The sequence below is a fragment of the Castanea sativa genome, chromosome 6 (assembly GCF_040712315.1).
Source record: "Castanea sativa cultivar Marrone di Chiusa Pesio chromosome 6, ASM4071231v1".
NCBI classification, from domain to species: domain Eukaryota; kingdom Viridiplantae; phylum Streptophyta; class Magnoliopsida; order Fagales; family Fagaceae; genus Castanea; species Castanea sativa.
In genome coordinates this window covers 834,346-854,986 of record NC_134018.1, presented here as the reverse complement: position 1 = coordinate 854,986, position 20,641 = coordinate 834,346, and the positions used below count along the sequence as shown (strand labels likewise).

The following is a 20,641-nucleotide window of genomic DNA, read 5'->3' as shown; positions in this document are numbered from 1 at the left end:
TCTTGTTTTTGTTTGAACTATTTTTGCTATTATTTGAGCTCATTTGTATTGTTGCTACTTGATCTTTTATTTTTTATTTTTGTCTAAGGGGTTAAGGATCATATTAGGGTCCAAGATTTTTTTCGAGTAAAAAGTAATATTATATCGACAATATTTTAACAATAATTATTTTACAACAAATCATAGGTAACAAGTTGTTACTAGTGGTTTAAAAAGTTATGTTAGTAGTAGGTTCATATTAGAATAAGTAATAACTTACCACCTAAAATTTGTTATGAAAATATTATGAACGTAACATTACTCGTATTTTTATTGAACCCAAATTATTGGGAATCTCAAGTTATGTGTGGTGGTCTGTTTCCAACAACCTTAGGCTTTTGGGCTCAGACCTCCAATTTACTTATACTCTAGGTTGGGCTTATCCCACAAAGGGAGGTCCAAGAAATGGCTCTAAAGGTTACTGAGGGAGTTAAACTGTTGTTTTGGCCAAAATTCCCTTAATCCTGGCTCAGCCAAGATGATGATTGTATAGTCAAGCCCCCTACCCTAAAATCCAAACAGGACTTCATAATCCCCAAGTTGTATTTTTTCTTTACTACTCTTGTGTTTTACTTCCCCAATTTTCCAACCCATCCTTGCCTCTCCTCCTCAGTTTATAGCCACCCCATAGTGGGGTTGTCATGATGAGGGGATTTTCCCCCTGTCCGTGGGTCCCTCTGACCATATTCTTGACCAGATGGGACCCACCACCAATTGCTGATTAGGGGTGTCAAATGGGTGGGTTTGGGGTGGGCATAATTGAGTTTGGTACATAAAAATCATTTACCCATTTAACCAATTACTTCTAGCTTAAACCCAACCCAAACCCAATTATTATGGATAAACCCCAACCCACCCAATTACCCAATAATCAAAAATACCAAAATGCCCCTAAAACTTGAAAATGACCAAAGTACTCTTAAAATCCTTTAAAATTACTAAAATACTCCCTAAACCTAAAAAAGACCAAATATGCTCAAAAACCACTAAAAATTATCAAAATACCTTCGAAACTTAAAAAATGACTGAAATACCCTCGAAATCTATAAATTGACCAAAATACCCTCCATAAACCTTACACCTTAAAAATGAAGTTGCAACGAAAAGGGCTTTTGATAAAGCTAATTTTGGGCGCCTGCTTTTTTTGATTTTATATTATTATCTTGACCAAACATATGATAGGTCCACTTCAAGGCTGTAATTATTGAACATTTTTCAACTCAAATTTTTGTATAAATATGCTACTTAGAGCAAGGGAATCACTTGACCTAAATTTTTAATTAGAGAGAGATGGTGAGAGCTCCCTTCTATGATAAAAATGGACTAAAGAAAGGTGCATGGAGTGTGGAAGAAGATAATAAACTAAGGTCTTATATTCAGAGATTTGGCCACAGGAACTGGCGGGAACTTCCCAAATTGGCAGGTAATTAAGAAACTCTTTGAAGCTGATAGAAATCAATCCAAGAAGGACATTTGTATTTTTTTTTTTTAATAAGAAAAAGCGAAATGTATCATTAGTGGTTAACCATGTTAACTGTCTCATGAAATGTCTAGATAATTAAGGCTGTCTAATTCCTCGGCTTCTCTCAAATTATGCTAAAAAATGAAAACGTTGTTTAAGCACTTTTAGTTCTGATTTTCATGACAACCTTATCCTTTACTTTTATTGTTCATTTTTATGCATGATTTGCCTTTATTGACTATAATGATTGTCTTCCATTTTCTGTCATACTTTTCTTTCGTGGGAAGATCCAAATATAAAAAAAATAACTTGGAATCCTGTGGCATTACAGTACTTCATGTTAATCAACCTTTTTTGTTATACATTGATTACAGGTTTATCAAGGTGTGGGAAGAGTTGCAGACTGCGATGGTTGAACTACCTCCAGCCAAATGTGAAACGAGGAAACTACACAGAAGAAGAAGAGCTTATGATCATCAAATTGCATGAAGAACTAGGCAATAAGTACGGACTTAAAACTTCGAAATTCTTCAACAAGAATTTGGATGAACATAACTTTACTTACAAAATCTCCCCTTCTTTCCATGCGCTTTTTCTTGTTTGCATGTTTTCATACTTGACAACAAATATTCATGAGCATAACCTACTTCACGCAAGCCAGTCATTTTGAAGAATTCAGCGTAAACATGTTGGCATGTTGAATACTCATAAGCATCTTATGTTTTCATTAAATGCGTCTGTAAGAAACCAAGATATGTCACCATAATTAGTCAATTTTTCTTTGAAATGATTCAAAATGAATTTTTCAATGAGCTTAAATATGTGAATATGAATATATAGTAATGAAACTACGAACATATAAACTTTTGTATTTGAGTTATATTTGGTGTATATACTGGTGTTCCAGTTCTGCTAATAGGCGCTGTTACTTGAACTTTGTACTTTATTCATTTAATGCAATACAATCTTCTCCATATAAACCCCATGTATTTTTCTTTGTAGATGGTCTATGATTGCGGCAAGCTTGCCAGGAAGAACAGATAATGATATAAAAAACCATTGGCATGCCCACCTGAAGAAGTGCACCAAGAAAAATCCTACACCATCCAAGATGAAAACGCTGTCCAATGAAGCTTACCAGCTTGACGCTGATATAGCTAGAAAAACAGAAATTGACAGTTTTGTAAACAGTTCTCCCTCTAACCAAGTTCAGGAGAGCTCCCAATTACCCCTAGTAACATCTTCTAGTGAATTCTCATACTTGAGCTTTGATAATGCACCTTTATCTGGCATAAATTGGACTGCAGAAGATAGTCTCGCCACATTGGAAACACTTGAACAATCGTTTAGTGACTTTTGGACTGAACCCTTTGAATTGGACAATACCTACATCCAGAATAACTATCCAGAATCCTTGGCCAATGGAGGATTTAGTGCATCTCAATCATGCTACAATGAAGGCATGGATTCCATCTACAAGGCAATGCAAGAAGTCGAGAGCTACCAGAGAATTAATGAAGATCCATATTTGGTGAACTAGTGTGTTGGTGCAGTTCTGTTCTCTACTTTTTTTTTTTTTTGTTGTATATATGGATGTATTTGGTATTGTTCCTTAAAATCATGTTTGAAACTGTTTTGCTATCTCACATTCCGATTCAATTTGTTTTATGTACTTTGTTGTTTGTATTTTTGGCTTAATTGTTTATAGTTTGATTATGAAAGCTCGGATTTGTGTTAAAAATACAAAGGCTGTTCAAACCCCAAATTATAAGATTACGGCTCAGTTGATTTTACTCTAATTTAAACTAAGTGCGGAATAGTGTAAATACGAGCGAACAAATAATAAAACTACTCTAAGTCATATTCAACATATACCAATAGTAAAATGAAAGCTAAAAGAGTAGAGAAGAATAATGCAAACACAAGATATATTTTGTTATTTATATATCGAGTTAACTATCTTTTGTTATTTTGAATGCTAAACAATTGACCCTGGTGAATCGTGATTGTTATTTTTTTGGAGTATTTAGCTCTTTTTTTTTTACCATATTCAGCTTGTGCAAAAATTCACATCTATTTTAGTATAAAAATTTACTTTTTTTCTTTTTTTAGATACTCACTATTTAAAATACCTTATATTAGATTATTTATTTTACACTGCATTTCATTAAAATATTAATTTTTTTGATTTTATTTTTAAACTATTTATCTTTCTTCACTCACAACAACCAACATCTACCCTCATTTTTTTATCCTAGAAATACATAAAGAAAAAAAAAATGCAAAATGAATAGTGTCAGAGTAAATTTACACAATTACTTTAACAACTATATATTTTTACACAACTTTGCATGGGTTGTGTATATGAATTTTAGATTTGATTGACTAAAATATAGTACTTTCTTCGATTATACAAGCACTAATGTGAGTGCTCTTAGGTTTCAAGACTTACATTGATGCTAATTGATAATATCCAAATATCTAGAGACAAATTTATGCCTACTTTACGGCGACATAGAAGAAGTGGCTTCTATACAATTGAACATAGCTTGTGCCGGAGCATGTAACACAATCTAAAGAGTTCTTTCACTCATGGAATCATGACTTTATCAAAAGCCCATTTCGTTGCAACTTCATTTTGGGCGCCTACTTTTTTTTTTACATTATTATCTTGACCAAACGTATGATAGGTCCATCTTCAAGACAGTAATCATTGAACTTTTTTTAACTCAATTTTTTTGTATAAATATGGTACTTAGAGTTAGGGAATCACGTACTTGACCTACATTTTTAATTAAAGAGATAGTGAGAGCTCCCTTCTATGATAAAAATGGACTAAGTGTCCATTTGAATCCGGATGATAATTGTTGCATTTTGCGTTTTTTTTTTTTTTTTTCAACGTGCATGAACACTAACCGGTATTGTTCATGCACATTATTTCATTGTACGGGAGACAATTTCACTGTTCACACACTGTTCATGGGATCCATAAGCACTTTATTCAGAAAAAAAAAAAATATATATATATATATATATTAAAAATAGGTCTCACAGCATTATTTACACATTTAAAAATCATTTTGTTACAGTGTTTTCAATTTTCAATTTTTAGTAATAAGTTCTATCCAAACGGACCCTAAAGAAAAGTGCATAGAGGGTAAAAGAAGATAATTAATAAACTAAGGTCTTATATTCAAAGATTTGGCCACTGAAACTGGCGGGAACTTCCCAAATTTGCAGGTAATTAAGAAACTCTTTGAAGCTGATAGCAATCAATCCAAGGACATTTGTACGATTTTGCTTTACTTTTATTGTTCATTTTTATACATAATTTTCCTTTATTGACTATCATGATTGTCTTCCATTTTCTGTCATACTTTTCTTTCCTAAGAAAATCCAAATATAAAAAAATAAATTGGAATCCTGTGGCATTACAGTACTTCATGTTAATCAACCTTTTTTATTATACATTGATTACAGGTTTATCAAGGTGTGGGAAGAGTTGCAGACTGCGATGGATGAACTACCTCCAGCCAAATGTAAAACGAGGAAACTACACAGAAGAAGAAGAGCTTATGATCATCAAATTGCATGAAGAACTAGGTAATAAGTAAGGACTTAAAACTTAGAAATTCTTCCACAAGAATTTGGATGAACAAAACTTTATTTACAAAATCTCCCCTTCTTTCCATGCGCTTTTTCTTGTTTGCATGTTTTCATACTTGATAAAAAAAATATGTATGAGCAAAACGTACTTCACGCATGCCAGTCATTTTGAAGAATCTAGCATAAACATGTTGGCATGGTGAAAACTTATAAGCATCCCATGTTTGCAATAAATGTGTCTGCAAGTAACCATGATATGTGACCATAATCAGTCAGTTTTTCTTTGAAATGATTCAAAATGAATTTTTCAATGAGCCTATATATGTGAATACAAATATATAGTAGTGTAACTACATAAAAACTTTTGAAATTGAGTTAGATTTGGTATATATTGGTGTTCCAGTTCTGCTAATAGGTGCTGTTACTTGAACTTTGTACTCTATTCATTTGATGCAATACAATCTTCTCATTCATCGTAAAGAAGAAAGAAAAAAGGAAACCCAAAAAAAAAAAAAAAAAAACCTCTATATAAACCCCATGTATTTTCCTTTGTAGATGGTCTATGATTGCGGCAAACTTGCCAAGGAGATCAGATAATGATATAAAAAACCACTGGCATGCCCACCTGAAGAAGTGCACCAAGAAAAATCCTACGATATCCAAGATGAAAATGCTGCCCAATGAAGCTTACCAACATGATGCTGATATACTGGGCCGGCCCTTCCCTTAGACGAGTAAGACAATTGCCTAAGGCCCTCAAGTAGAAAACAGGCCCCAAAATTATAGAAAAAAATGGGTAGTAGAGGAAAAAAAAATTTAGTTTCAAAATTACAAAAATGTGGGACATTCTTTTAACCAAAAAACAAAAATTTTGGTAAAAACAAAGTTATTGTTCAAAAATAACATTATTATCCTCTAGACAAACCAAAAATCAACTAGATAAACTACAAATCCGTTCTAAGAGATTAACCACCAAACAATCACAAATCAAAACCCTAAAAATTTTACCTCTCTATGCTCTCCCCCTCGCTCTGTTTCTCATTCTCTCTGATTCATTTTTCTCCACTGTTCTCACTTGAGTGACTGAGTCACTTCTCATCTGTAGCACTGCTCAACAGCTCAAGCAAGGCAGACCGCAGCAAGCTTCCTCCGCCTGGACCGCTGCTCGCTGGACTGCTCTCTGCTCTTCAGCTGTTCAGAACTTCAAGAATAAAGTCTTTGAGACTTTGACTTGGTCTTCTTTTTTTTGGGTGAATCCGTGAAAATGACTTGGTGAATCTCTTCATTGGTTCTTGTTAAGAAAAGGTGATTGGGCCCAGTTTTGTTTTTCAGTTTTGCGCCTTCAAGTTTTTTTTTTTTTAATAAAGCCTGCCTTTTTATTTTTTTTGGGGGTTATAGATTGATTTGTTTTGTGTTTTTTTTTGGGTGGGTCAAGCCATGTGGTATGGTTTTTTTTTTTTTTTTTTTTTTCTCTTTTTGGGTTACAGATAGGATTTGTTATGTGCTTAATTTTTTTTTTAAAATTTAATCTTGTGTTTATATATATATATATATATATATATATATATATATATATATATATATATTTAGTTAGTGGTAATATATTGAATAAGTCTTTATTTTTGCAGGTTGAGATTGCTAAAAACTTGTTATTGTTCGGTGAAACTACAACAATACTTTTTATATAAATCAGGTTCTATTTCTCATTTGCTCTACACTTGAAAGTTATTTTATATTTTAGTCTTTATAAATATATTGTTTGATTAGAAATGTCTACTAGAAAATATGCATCTAGGTATGAAAAACTTAAAAAAAAAAAAAATTAATTGAGTCTCAAAAAGGATCAATGGTTAAATTTGTTATTAGTAATAAACAAAACATAACACAAGATTTAGATGAAAATATCACAAATGAGCAAGAAATTCACCAAAAAGAGTTAGAATATAATGAAATGATATAATTGCAAGATAACGATGATGTTCAATTTTGCAATACAACATATCTTGATAATGAACTTCAAAATAATTTAGAAGAAAATGAAAATAATGATGAAAATGTCACAAATGAACAAGTTCACCATAATGATGTTCAACTAGAAGAAAATGAAAATAATAACGACATGTTGAATTATATTCTTTCAAATATTACTAATAATACCTGTTACAGTAGCTTCTGCAGAAAGAAGTTTTTCAAAATTAAAATTAATAAAATCATATCTAAGATTGACAATGTCCCAAGAAAGATTAAATGAATTAGCTATATTATCGATTGAAAATGAAATGTTAAAAGAACTTGAATACAAAAATTTAATTAGTCAATTTGCATCTCAAAAGGCAAGAAAAATAGATTTTAAATGAAATATATTATAATATAAAAATATTAAATAAATATTAATCTAATTAATATATAATAATAAAAAAATGCCTCATTTTTAGTTCTCGTCTTAGGCCTCAAAATGTCTAGGACTGGCCTGCTGATATAGCAAGGAAAACAGAAACTGACAGTTCTATAAGCAGTTCTCCCTCTTACCATGTTCAGGAGAGCACCCAATTACCCCCAGAAACATCTTCTAGTGAATTCTCCTACTTGAGGTTTGATAATGCACCTTTATCTAGCATAAATTGGACAGAAGAAGATAGTCTCGCTACATTGGAAACACTTGAGCAATCATTTAGTGACTTATGGACTGAACCCTTTGTATTGTAATGGACAATACCTACATCCAGAGTAACTATCCAGTATCCTTCGCAGATGGAAGATTTATTGCATCTCAATCATGCTACAATGAAGGCATTGATTCCATCTACAAGGCAATGCAAGAAGTCGAAAACTACAAGAGAATTAATGAAGATCCATATTTAGTGAACTGGTGTGTTGGTGCAATTTCATATTAAATGAATAAATGAAATATTTATCAATATAATAATTATGATTTTCTACTCTCCATTGCAAAGTGTGTTCATATCACTATTGTTGGAACAGGAACCGGAATCGGGATGCACTCTAGTCTCCATTGCAATTTTGTAGGCACTCCTCACAAAGAATTTCCCATTTGAGGTTGTACTCCATATCAAGGTATCTGCAGGCAGAGTTGAGCTAAGTGGCAAACCCAAAATGATCTCAACCTCATGTGGTACAAAAATCTGATGAATTAATTCATATTTCCACTCCGTCGTATCACTGTTAATCAGATCAGAGACCAAAGCTTGATTGCCCAACACTCTTGGTGGTGAAATTACTTTAAAGGTAGATGGAATTGGCAACCATTTGTCAGACCAAATCCTAATCTTCTACCCATTCCCAACCCGCCATCTTACTCTACTCCTAACAATATTTTGTGCAGCCATTATACTCCGCCACAAATAAGAGGGACGCTTCCCAATAGTTGCTGCCATAAACTCACAGTTAGGAAAATATTTAGCTTTAAGGACTATATATGCAAGGGAATTAGTTTCCGCCTGAAGCTTCCAACCTTGTTTAGCTAGTATAACTAAATTAAATTCCTTAAGCATTTTAAAACCCATTCCCCCCTTACTTTTTGGAATGGAGGGGAGTTGAATGTTAAGAAAATAGATTCCTACATTAATAAAGAGAAAATCTACATTATATTATAATTGATGATGTTACTGAAAAGAGTGACTAGTGTTCATGTTTATTGTTGCAATTCTAAATGTGAACTTGAAAACATTTTTTATATATTATTTAATACATTTAAAAATCATTAATATTTCATGTAGACACAATACTGGTTTAGGTGAGAGTACTAGTGGTAGTGGCCTCAAAGATAGTGGCAGTGACAGTGATAGAGCACTTCTAATGGATGCATTTATGTAGGTGTAAACTCAAAATTTTAAGTTTGAAAATCAAACGATTGAAAAAAGTCTTACAAATATAAACTTGTATTTATTGAATAGTTCAATTGTCTAGTTTAATTCTCTTAGAAAAGAAAAATCCTCTAATTTAGTGTTCTAGAAAATTTCTTCAATTCACAATTTTTGTAGACGAAGTCTTGATTCGAACATGAAATCCTCTCTGCTTTGGTTGGAAGATAGATCAAATAGTTTTCACAACGAATCACTGGCTATGAGCTCGTTAAATATTCGTTGTTCTTCAGGTTTTTTTTTTTTTTAAGATTCTTTGAATGTGAAGACTTTTGGGTGGAAGTTTTTTGGGGTTTTTAAAGGCTTGATCAATAGAGTTTCAATGATTCGGGGCTTTTGAAGTTTGACTTCGGTGGAACTTCGAGTTTTAGTGTGAGAGACCATGCCCCTAGCCCTTTTTTAGGGTGTTGGGCCAAATCCACGTGAATGGGTGGAGTCGTGTTATTGCCTCTCAAAATAGAGGTTCGATTGATTATATTATCCCCTTTAGATTAAGGGTTTTACAATGGAGTCTCCACTTATTTAATTATTGGAATAAATAACAAAACCAAAATTGAAAAATTCCTCATTTTATTGATTTGCAAATGAATTTACATTGATCATAGGAAATTACATGGCTTTGGTCCTAGATACAATCTAAGATAAAGTACATAGCTTTGTTTCCTAGTTACAATCTAGAAATTAAAAATTACAAGGATAAACATTGATCTATCAACCCTTGATCTAAGCTCAGAGGTTATGTTACAAGGTGAGAAGGTGTTAGGCACCCACCTTACCCGGTGAACCGGTCTTCTAAATTATGGTGGCTAACAATCATATCACATCATCCAATATGCTATCAATCAATTTGCATGTTGAATTTAATGTGTGTGCATGTGATAAGCCCTAATTCAATTTATTAAGCATTTCGATTGGATCGAAAAATAAATTCTAATGAATGTGTGTGGATGGTGATATTCTAAATTCAAGAATTTGAAAGAATTATTAAACAAACATCTTTTTCATGTCTTTGATGTAGATTTAAGATCAAAATTAGTGTTATGCATGAACATGTGATGAATAACCAAAAACATGTGAAGAACACATAAGAACATTTAAGAACATTCAAACATATTCAAGGGAATTTAAATAATTACTATCTTGCTTTAATCTTAAATTCTCATCATGGCAACATACACTACAAAAAATATGAGATATAACAGTGGTCTTTTTTGTAGCACTTACCAAAAAATATGAGATGTAACAGTGGTCTTTTTTGTGTTTTAGCAGTTTTTAATTCTCTAGCAGTGGTTCTATGAACTGCAACTAAAAAATTTATAGCAGCAGTTACATAACTGTTGGTATAAATAATTAATTCCAAAAGGTAAAGTTGTGTACTAGCAATTTTTAATTCCCTAGTAGCAGTTTATAGAATTGCTGGTATAGATGTTTTCTATACCAGCGATTCCTAAAATCGCTGCTATAACCTATAGTAACCTATAGCGACGGCAACATAACAGCGGTTATTCAAGTTGTAGTAATGGTTTAGAAAACTGCTGGTATAGACCTCTATGACTTTTAGCAGCATTTTTTAATAGTTTTAGAAGTGGTTACAACCGCTGTTAAAAATCAAGTTTTTTGTAGTGATAAAAAACAAGTTAGGGAAAAGAATTATACCTTCATGCAAGATTCATATGGTGGGGGTACTAAGGGCGGAGGAAAAGAAGAGTTAGGAGAGGAAGAATAAGTCTCACTCAATACCTTGAGTCTCAAGAAGACCAAGATATGACAAGACTACTCTACTTCACTAGAAATCGAGAGAGGAGAAAAGAGGAGTTTTTTTTTGTGTCTTGGAATGAAGGAGGGGGGTTTATATAGTAGTGGTAGAGGAAATATGAATGGAAGACCATTTAATGAGGGTTAATAAAGAATCATAAACCTAGACCACATTTTAGCTTAGGAGGCAATCTGGTGTATTAAATGTAGAGATTGGTGGGAGCGAGGAATAAGCAAAATTCGATTTTCTCATAGCTACTTTAACAGCTTGTAGAGTCAAATCTAAAAAATCATATCTTACTCAATTCTGATCAGAATTGTCTCGTTCTTGTGCTCAAATTGAAGCCTTAGATGTCTAGTTTCTAGGAAAATTTACTTCATTCATAGATTTAAAATATTATGAGAGATATCAATGAAGTAGTGAGCAAAGGTCATTTGTTAGAAAACAATTTCAGTACAATTAGCATTAATAGGTCCCAAATTAGTTTTCAATTAACATTAATAGGCTCCAATTCCTCCCATTACAGAGTTAATTAGTTCCAAATTTACCCTAATTAAAAGATAATTACACAAATTACTCATTGAATAATTAATGTTTAACTATCTAGTTAATTAGGTGTGTGCAACCTTACCATAAAATGTAGTCCCAACCAATCAAATTATGACACATCGTTAATCTCAAATTGACTATAATTATAACCAATTGGAGTCAATTGTTCATAATCACATATAGTCGGACTCAATTTGCCATAGTGCATCTCAGCCATTAAAACTTAATTTGGTGATAACTTTCAATCTGATGGCCCGATTAAGGCTTATGACCAATTGATTTAATTGTTACAACATTAAGATCATTTTGGTGAAGTGAGATTAAGGATTAGAATCAAGATGCATATTTCCAAGGCGAAATATTCATCAAGATTCATACTTCCAATCCCTCTCATTTCAGACATAATTAGTTCCAAATTTATCCTAATTAAAAGATAATTGCACAAATTACTCATTGAATAATTAATGTTTAACTATCTAATTAATTAGGTGTGTACAACCTTACCATAAAATGTAGTCTCAACCAATCAAATTATGACACATCGTTAATCTTAAATTAATTATAATTATAACCAATTGGAGTCAATTGTTTATAATCACATATGGTCGGACTCAATTTGCCATAGTGCATCTCGGCCATTAAAACTTGATTTGGTGATAACTTTCAATCTGATGGCCTGATTAGGGCTTATGACTAGTCAATTTGATCGTTACAACATTAAGATCATTTTAGTGGAGTGAGATTAAGGATCAGAATCAAGATGCATATTTTCAAGGTAAAATTACCCTTTTATCCTCTACGTGAGGTTAAATGCGGGTTGCAAAATGAGGTGTCAACATTTAGAAGAAGGATTTGAATAAGTTTCTTAGAATAATCTTTGAATGTTCTTGAGGCATAATTTCTTTAGATTTTTGACATGTAGTAAAATTGGTGTTGACTAAGAGGGATGCCTCTTATTTATTGAAGTTTCTTAGGATGATTCCAACTTTAAATTGAACTCCTTAAGGATAAGTAGAGATTTTTTATTGGCTCAAAATTAAAGAGTCCCATTAGGACATGTTATTTGTGGATAAATATCTCTATTTTTATTTTTATTAATAAATGTAGTTATCAAAAAATTTAATTATAAATTAATATTTTTTGTGGGCCCAAGTGACATATGGAAAATTTTAATTTGCCAATGTGATGTCATCTTGGATGACACATTTCAACTCTTCATTTATTTTATTTAATTAATTTAGTAAATTTGGTATTTGTCACTAAATTTGATGTGACGCTTCGTAATTGGCTTAATAAATTTTTCTCTCCTACAATAGACAGTAATCTTGCAGCAAGTAATTTCATATCTTTGTTCACTACTGAAGCAAAATACAATGCCATTGGAATGTGTTGTACTTAGCTTCTTTGGATTAAAAATTTTGCTACAAGACTACAGCATTAATCAAGGCACCCACTCTTGACGATAACTCTTTATCATAAGACTAAGACACCAATCGATATTTGGTGTAGGCGAGGATTGGGCCTCAAATCTCTTATTCAACCATCAGAAACTTTACCAGTTGAGTTAATTGCACATTGATTGTTCTTTTTGACAAATACTAGTGCTATTAACATCTCGAAGAAGTTAGGGAAGAAAATAAGTTATGAACCTTATCCAGCATTATTGTACTATTTTTTTTATTATTACTATAAATTCACACACACTCACACAAGATAGAGGAAAGGGGAATTTTGAAAGACTTAGAATACATAACATACTCAAAAGGGCCTAATATTCATGTAGAGTTTATTGATGATCTTTTAGAAAACTAGGTTGTGTCTCTTAAGTTCATTCGTACTGAACACCAACTTGCTAATATTTTCACTAAACCACTCAATGGCCTTCGCTTTGAGTTTCTTCAACAAAATATATTGGTGTCTATGCCATTCCTTGAGTAAGCTAATACTTCTACTAGGTCGCACCTTCATGTCCATCATTCATCCAAGGAGTTAGGTTCCACCTTGTGTTTGAAAGTGGGAGTGTTAGAGATAACATGGTTGTGGTTGTTGTGCAATGGCCCAAGTGGCCCAATTTAGTGTAAAGCCCTTCTAAGGCTAACCTAAACTCTGTTATTCCTATATAAACCTTATAAGAGTCATTGTAATCAACACCTCATCATAATATAACAACATAGCCGCTAGGGCTTTACACCGTGGACATAGGTTGCCAAGCCAAACCACGTAAACCAATCTTCCCTCTATTTCTCTCTTCCGCTTTTGGTTCCACATCTTTCTCTTTGATTTTAACACTCAATCATCAAATACACTATGTAATTGATGTCCTTAATGTAGGAACCAAATTAACCCCTGCCAAAATGTAGAGACCAAAATGATATTTTTGTCATAAATAAATAACAAAAGTCTAATTGATCAATCCTCTCAAACTTTGGGCAAATTTTCTTTACCAAATATAATGGGCATTTCAATTAAAAGATTAAAAAAGATTAACTAAAACATAAAAGATTAATGCTAGAAAATAAATTAACCACAATAGAAAAGAGTAATGCTAGCGTCAAAGGTAGTTAATTGTTGATCAATGGTTGGCAGTGGGCTGCTTGAAATCTAGGGAACGCCAAATAAAAGTGGCTCTAATATGATAAATTGTTGATTGTATTAAAAGTATAAACTATTAAGAAATGGTATATTTAAAACAATTTTCTTTCTTGGGACAACTATAAGTTTAATTGGGTCACTTGAAGGAATTATAAGTGCCTAACTGAATATATATTTTTTTATTGTAATTGTAAAATGAATGGGAAAAGAAAGTATGATCTCTTTAAAGTTTATCCACGTGGCCGCACCACCTGATCCATGCAACCACCATATGATCTGAGGGGCAATGGAGAGGGAGTGAAACACAGAGAGGGGTTGAATGAGACAAAGAATTGGAAACTAAAAAAGAGAGATGAAAAAGTGATAGGAAGAGAGAGAAAAAGAGAATAAAAAACTATTAAATAAGTTTACAATCTTGCTACAGTACCATAATAAATTTATGATAATACTGCAACTAAGTTGTAAAAATTTTCAATTTTTTAAACTTTTCTTCAAATTTTTTAAATTAAAAAAATTCAACCAATGATTGAAAAATATTTTTTTGATTTTTTTTTAAAGTTTAATAAAAGTTGACGAAAAAACCTTAATTAAATAAATTTAAAACTTAAAGAACTAAAATGAACTAAAATGAACTAAAGTAATGTTAGAGGACTAAAATGAAAACTGAAGAGACTTAGAGGGTCAATTTCGCATTTTAACCTAATAATAATAATGGCAAGCATGATTTCCTTTTTGAAAAAGGTATTCATCTGTAGAACGTGACATGCACGTTGTTGAGAGAACGTGACAATTGTGTCCTCTTTCATATCTCCCTATGCATCCATCCCACCTACTACTACTCAATTGGGCAAATGGCTAATCGCAACGTGGGTGGACCCCTTCTACATGAAAATACCAAGTTGAGCTTGCATCCGGGTCCCACCACCACTATTCTAATTTAATCGTAATTCAAGAATAGCAAATATGTTATTGTTTTTCATTAAAATTTAATACTATTCTTTTTGAAACTTTAAACGTAAAATTTAGATGCAATACTTTCATTATGTTTCTTAACACATACTATTTAATAAGCAAAGTATTAGAATTAAGTAGTGGCTCTCTCTTAAAAACAAAAGTAGCGAGATGTGCTATTGTGTGTGGGTGGTACCAATAGACTTACCAAAAAGCTCAAATACCAATGTATCATGAGGCATGAGGCAACACAACCAAATGTGCATTCCTAAATTTTATCCTTATAAAAAATTTATCTTATCTTATGTATCAAGTTATTATTCATAGTGATCACTGAACTAAGTTTCTCTGTAGCAACTGAGCGTTGGCCTCCAACTTATCATTGCACAGTAGAATTGAGTTGTCCCTTCATTTTGAAGGTGTTGTTGGTGTTCCTTGGAGTAACAAGTTTACTTCTCGACTAGTGGGTATTTTTTTCTAGGGAATTGAGAAACAGATAAGTGTTTAGTTTGGAAAACCATTCTCATGGACTATGGATGATCTAACTTAGACTTGGTGCCATCTTAACCTAACTGATAGGGAGGGTTCGGGATGTAGGCTAACTACTGAGGACAGCTTGCTAGATTTTTCAATAATCACGAAGTTCTTTACAAAGAGAGCTTTAAACATCGATGTCATTGCACATACTTTTAATCCTCTATGGAGGTCTCGGAATGGATTCAAGATTCAGAACTATGGAGATCATACGATTCTATTTACGTTTGACAATGTTAGAGATATATTAGCCCATTAGTATAAGCCCAAACTTAATTTTACTTTGTATGCAAGCCAAGTCTCTTACTTGTACTAGAAGTCTATTAGTTTAGGGTTTAGTCTACTATATATACACATGTTATGGTTCATTGTAACATAGGATTTGTACTACACTTTAATACATTATTGATATAGCCCTTTTTGAGTTTCCTCCGTGGATGTACGCCGTTAGGCTGAACCATGTAATCCTTGTGTGTTATTGTGTTCTATACTTTATGCTTTTGCTTCCGCATCTATACTAGCATATTCAACATGGTGTATCAATGCTAATATTTAACATGGTATTAGAGCCACCTTCCTATGGCCATGGTTTTCTGTTCTTACGGTGTATTAAGAGCAATCTTTGTCTTCCTCGGTGTTTTTTCGCTACGTTAATCTTCTTTGATTTTCCACTACTGCTCTCAAAATTCTTCGGTATAGTCATGTCACCATTAGAAGTCACATCAACACTGCAAGACCATTGCCTTCCTCAAACCACCGTCATAGAGCCAAAATTCATTCAAGGGATCTTTTCAACCTAATAAAATCTCAAGATTTCATCAAGCTTCCATCTTGAGTTTGAGAGGAGGTATTAGAGATATATTAGCCCATTAGCATAAGCTCAAGTCTAATTTTACTTTGTGTGCAAGCCAAGTCTCCTACTTGTACTAGAAGTCTATTGGTCTAGGGTTTAGTCTACTATATATACACATGTTATGGTTCATTGTAATACAGGATTTATACTACACTCTAATATATTATTGATGTAGTTTTTTAGGGTTTTCTCCGTGGATGTAGGCCGTTAGGCTAAACCACGTAATCCATGTGTGTTATTGTATTCTATACTTTATGCTTTCGCTTCTGCATCCATAATAGCATATTCAACATAGTGTATCAATGCTAATATTTATCATTTTAGAGATATATTAGCCCATTAGTATAAGCTCAAGCTTAATTCTACTTTGTGTGCAAGCCAAGTCTCCTACTTGTACTAAAAGTTTATTAGTTTAGGGTTTAGTATACTATATATACACATATTATGGTTCATTGTAATACATAATTTATATTATACTCTAATATATTATTGATGTAACCCTTTAGGGTTTCCTCCGTGGATGTAGGCCGTTTGGCTAAACCATGTAATCCTCGTGTGTTATAGTGTTCTATACTTTATGTTTTTGCTTCCACATCTATACTAGCATATACAACATGGTGTATCAATGCTAATATTTAACATGGTATTAGAGCCACCTTCCTATGGCCATGGTTTTCTGTCCTTGCCGTGTATTACGAGCAATCTTTGTCTTCCTCGGTGTTTCTTCGTGGCGTTCATCTTCTTTGGCTTCCCACTGCTATTGTCAAATCTCTCAGGTATAGTCATGCCACCGATAGAAGTTGCATCAATATTGCAAGATCATTGCCTTCCTCAAACTACCGTCACAGAGCCAAACTTCATTCAAAGGATCTTCTCAACTTTATCAAATCTCAAGATTTCATCAAGTTTCCATCTTGAATTTGAGATGAGGCGTTAGAGATATATTAGCCCATTAGTATAAGCCCAAGCTTAATTCTACTTTGTGTGCAAGCCAAGTCTCCTACTTGTACTAGAAGTCTATTAGTCTAGGGTTTAGTCTACTATATATACTAACGTTATGGTTCATTATAACATACGATTTATACGACACTCTAATATATTATTGATGTAGCCCTTTAGGGTTTCCTCCGTGGATGTAGGCCGTTAAGTTGAACCACGTAATCCTCGTGTGTTATTGTGTTCTATATTTTATGCTTTTGTTTTCGCATCTATACTAGCATATTCTACATGGTGTATCAATGTTAATATTTAACATACAACAAGAATGATGTGGACAGAATTATCTCCAATGAACCATAGAGTTTTGATAAGCACTTGGTTGTGATGCGGAAGTATGAAAAAGAAACTCCGGTTGTTGATGTCAAATTTGATAGGGTAAGTTTTTGGGTCCAATTACATGGTATCCCACCTCGCTCTATGACAATGGAGGTCGCTTTGAAGATTAGTGAAGTTATTGGAGCAGTGTCTCATCCAAAAGAGTTTAAGGAGATCGATGGTGGAAACTTCCTTCGCCTAAAGGTAAATTTAGACTTAACCCTCCCATTGTGCCGTGGTTGTCAAATATCTCTAGAGAATGGGAAACAAATTTGGATAAGTTTCAAGTACGAACAACTGCCAAATTTGTGTCATTAGTGTGGCCGCCTTACGCATGACGACAAGGATTGTGAAATTTGGATTGACAGTGAAGGGACTTTGAAACCAGAGGATAGACAATTTGGTCTAGGATTATGAGCTCCACCTTTCGTTCAGACAAGAAAGATAGGTTTGACAGTGCCAGGTTTTTACACGGCAAGAAAAAAATCTGAGTTTTCTTCTTCCCCAATGGATACTGATAATTCTACCAAGACAAGTCAGGTATCGATGAGTCTCAAGGAGAAAGGGAATGATGGTGGTCAGAATTGGGAGGTCGGACAAGAATCAAGCCAATCGTCCACTCCCGATTTGGTTCGTAACGCATGCGCAACCGTTATCTAAGTGACAGAGGTGCAAAGGGAATCAATGAAGGATTATAACAACGGTATTAATTTAGCCTTCAAGTTAGGTGTTAAGACCGACTCCGTTATTGATACACATCAAGAGGAGTTTGAATTTCATTCAAACATAATTAATGCCCTAATTACCTCTCAGACCGTTGGCCACACGGAGTATCAGGATTTTAATGCTAAGTTAAAGGAGATTGACACGGCACTAGCTAAATATGACAACGGGAAGGAGGCAGAATTAAACCCCAATAATGACAAATCACGTGCCTTTAAATCAAGTTCACTCCAAACCAATTCTAGTGAAGCACGTGACTTAGCTAGGGTTGCACACTCTTTTGCCACGCTTCAAGTCTTACCAACCTGGACAAGGAAAAATCATGTAGCAACAGGCAGTTAACATCTGGGTTTTGGGCATCTCTCTAGCAGAAAACGAGACTTCATAGAGAAGGAGTCATTATCAGAATTTCCTACCAAACGTCCTCAAAGTATTCAACATGCCAAAGGTGACTATCTTAAAGTGGTGGAGGCAATTGAACAGCCCCGCCAAGCCCAATGAATTGCCTCAGTTGGAATTGTCATGGTTTGGGGCAATCACGGGCAGTTCTTGAACTCACCGACTTGGTGAAAAAACACTCTCCCTCCATTCTCTTTCTTATGGAAACAAAATCTAAAGACCATAATCTAAAAAAACTTTGTTCGAAGCTTCACTTGGAGAATGTTTTTATTAAGTCTCGGATTAACCCAGGTGGAGGATTGGCACTTTACTGGAAGGAGGGGATTAATCTCAAAGTACTGGACTCAACACCAACTTACATTGATGTAGTAGTTAACCCAGGAATGGATGACGCCTGACGATTAAAGGGTTTCTATGGAATCCAATAACAGCCAACTGGGAACATTCTTAGGCGCTACTAAAACACCTTTGTCTGAAACTAGATCTACCATGGCTATGTGTGGGGGATTTCAATGAGATCACCAAAGCAAAAGAAAAGAAGGGTGGTGCTCTCAGACCAGAATGCTAGATGAAAGCATTTAGAGATGCTTTGGATTTTTGTGGATTTCGAGACTTGGGGTTTGTTGGTTCACCATTCACTTGGTGCAATAACCAATTTGATGGAGAGGTAACATGGATTCGGCTATGCAGAGGGGTGGCAACCAAATCATGGTCACAGTTATTTCCCACAGTTCGTGTTCATCACCTTCCAGGTACATTATCTGACCATTGTCCATTGTGGTTATGTTCTGGCGATGAAAATGTTAGATTTAACAAGAAATCCAGGCCCTTTCGTTTTGAGGTGGTGTGTCTAAAAGATGAAAGTTATGAAGGGGATATTAAAAAAGCATGGAGTGGTAGAAAATATGGGGGAGCCAATTGATAGACTAATCCGAAAGGTAAACGCTTGCAGATCAAGTCTGCAAACCTGGAGTAGAATCTCTTTTAGCAATATTCGTCGTTTACTAACCCAAAAAAAGAAGCAATCAGAACAAGTTGAGGCTATGTCTATGGTTGGGGCTCATCATGACCAGATTCGTGTTCTTAGAAGTGACATGTATGAACTCATGGTAAAGGAAGAGTGCTTGTGGCACCAAAGATCAAGGGTTGATTGGTTGAAAAGTGGTGACATGAACACGAGCTATTTCCATAGTTGAGCAATACAACAAAACAAGAGGAATTTTATTTCCAAATTGAACTTGAATGATGGATTGATGGTGATAGATGAAAAACAAATCGGGGAGGCCATGGTAGACTACTTCAAACAGATTTTTACTTCCACCATGCCCTCAAGCTTTGATCAGATTCTCCAAGGCATTGATACAAAGGTCACTCCAGCCATGAATGCAAATCTCACGAGGGAATTTACTGCAGATGAAGTTGAACTTTCTTTGAAACAAATGAAACCCCTAATAGCCCCAAGCCCGGATGGTATGTCCCCAATTTTTTTCAAGTCTTGCTGGAATTTTATTGGACATGATGTCATTGATGCTTCTTTAGCAATACTAAATTCGGGTAATATGCCAGCTAGTCTCAATCATACTTACATATCACTCATTCCAAAAATAAAATCTCCAAAAAAAGCCACTAATTTTAGACCAATAAGTCTTTGCAATGTCTTATATAAAATTGTCTCAAAAACCATAGCCAATCGCCTAAAAAAACTTCTCCCAAAATTGGTATCAGAATCCCAAAGTGCATTCATGTCAGATAGACTTATTTTAGACAACATCCTTGTAGCTTTTAAAACCCTTCACCACCTCAAGACCAAAATAAAAGGGAAAACTGGATATAGGCTATTAAGCTCGATATGAGCAAAGCGTATGACAGAGTGGAGTAGGCGTTCCTAGAAAAATTAATGGTAAAATTGGGCTTCAATAATACGTGGATCACACTTGTTAGTTCTTGCATTCGATTTGTCTCTTTCTCTGTGTTGGTAAATG

The 20,641-nt window shown here is 33.9% G+C and overlaps 1 protein-coding gene and 1 pseudogene across 1 annotated transcript; both read left to right on the top strand.

Annotated features, from left to right (window-relative positions):
• The first annotated feature begins 1,281 nt into the window (after positions 1–1,281).
• Positions 1,282–3,041, top strand: LOC142639018 (transcription factor MYB63-like). The gene is made up of 3 exons (XM_075813106.1): positions 1,282–1,462; positions 1,876–2,005; positions 2,504–3,041. The coding sequence occupies exons 1-3, from the start codon at positions 1,330–1,332 to the stop codon at positions 3,039–3,041; spliced, it is 801 nt and encodes a 266-aa protein (XP_075669221.1). The 5' UTR covers positions 1,282–1,329.
• Positions 3,042–3,090: 49 nt separating this feature from the next.
• Positions 3,091–8,001, top strand: LOC142638453 (transcription factor MYB30-like; annotated as a pseudogene).
• Positions 8,002–20,641: the final 12,640 nt, after the last annotated feature.

Excerpts from the sequence above, each read along its gene's own strand:
- LOC142639018 (XM_075813106.1), top strand. The coding sequence starts at position 1,330 with ATGGTGAGAGCTCCCTTCTATGATAAAAATGGACTAAAGAAAGGTGCA. Across the intron at positions 1,463-1,875 it reads GGAACTTCCCAAATTGGCAG|GTTTATCAAGGTGTGGGAAG; the intron begins GTAATTAAGAAA and ends CATTGATTACAG. Across the intron at positions 2,006-2,503 it reads CATGAAGAACTAGGCAATAA|ATGGTCTATGATTGCGGCAA; the intron begins GTACGGACTTAA and ends TTTTCTTTGTAG.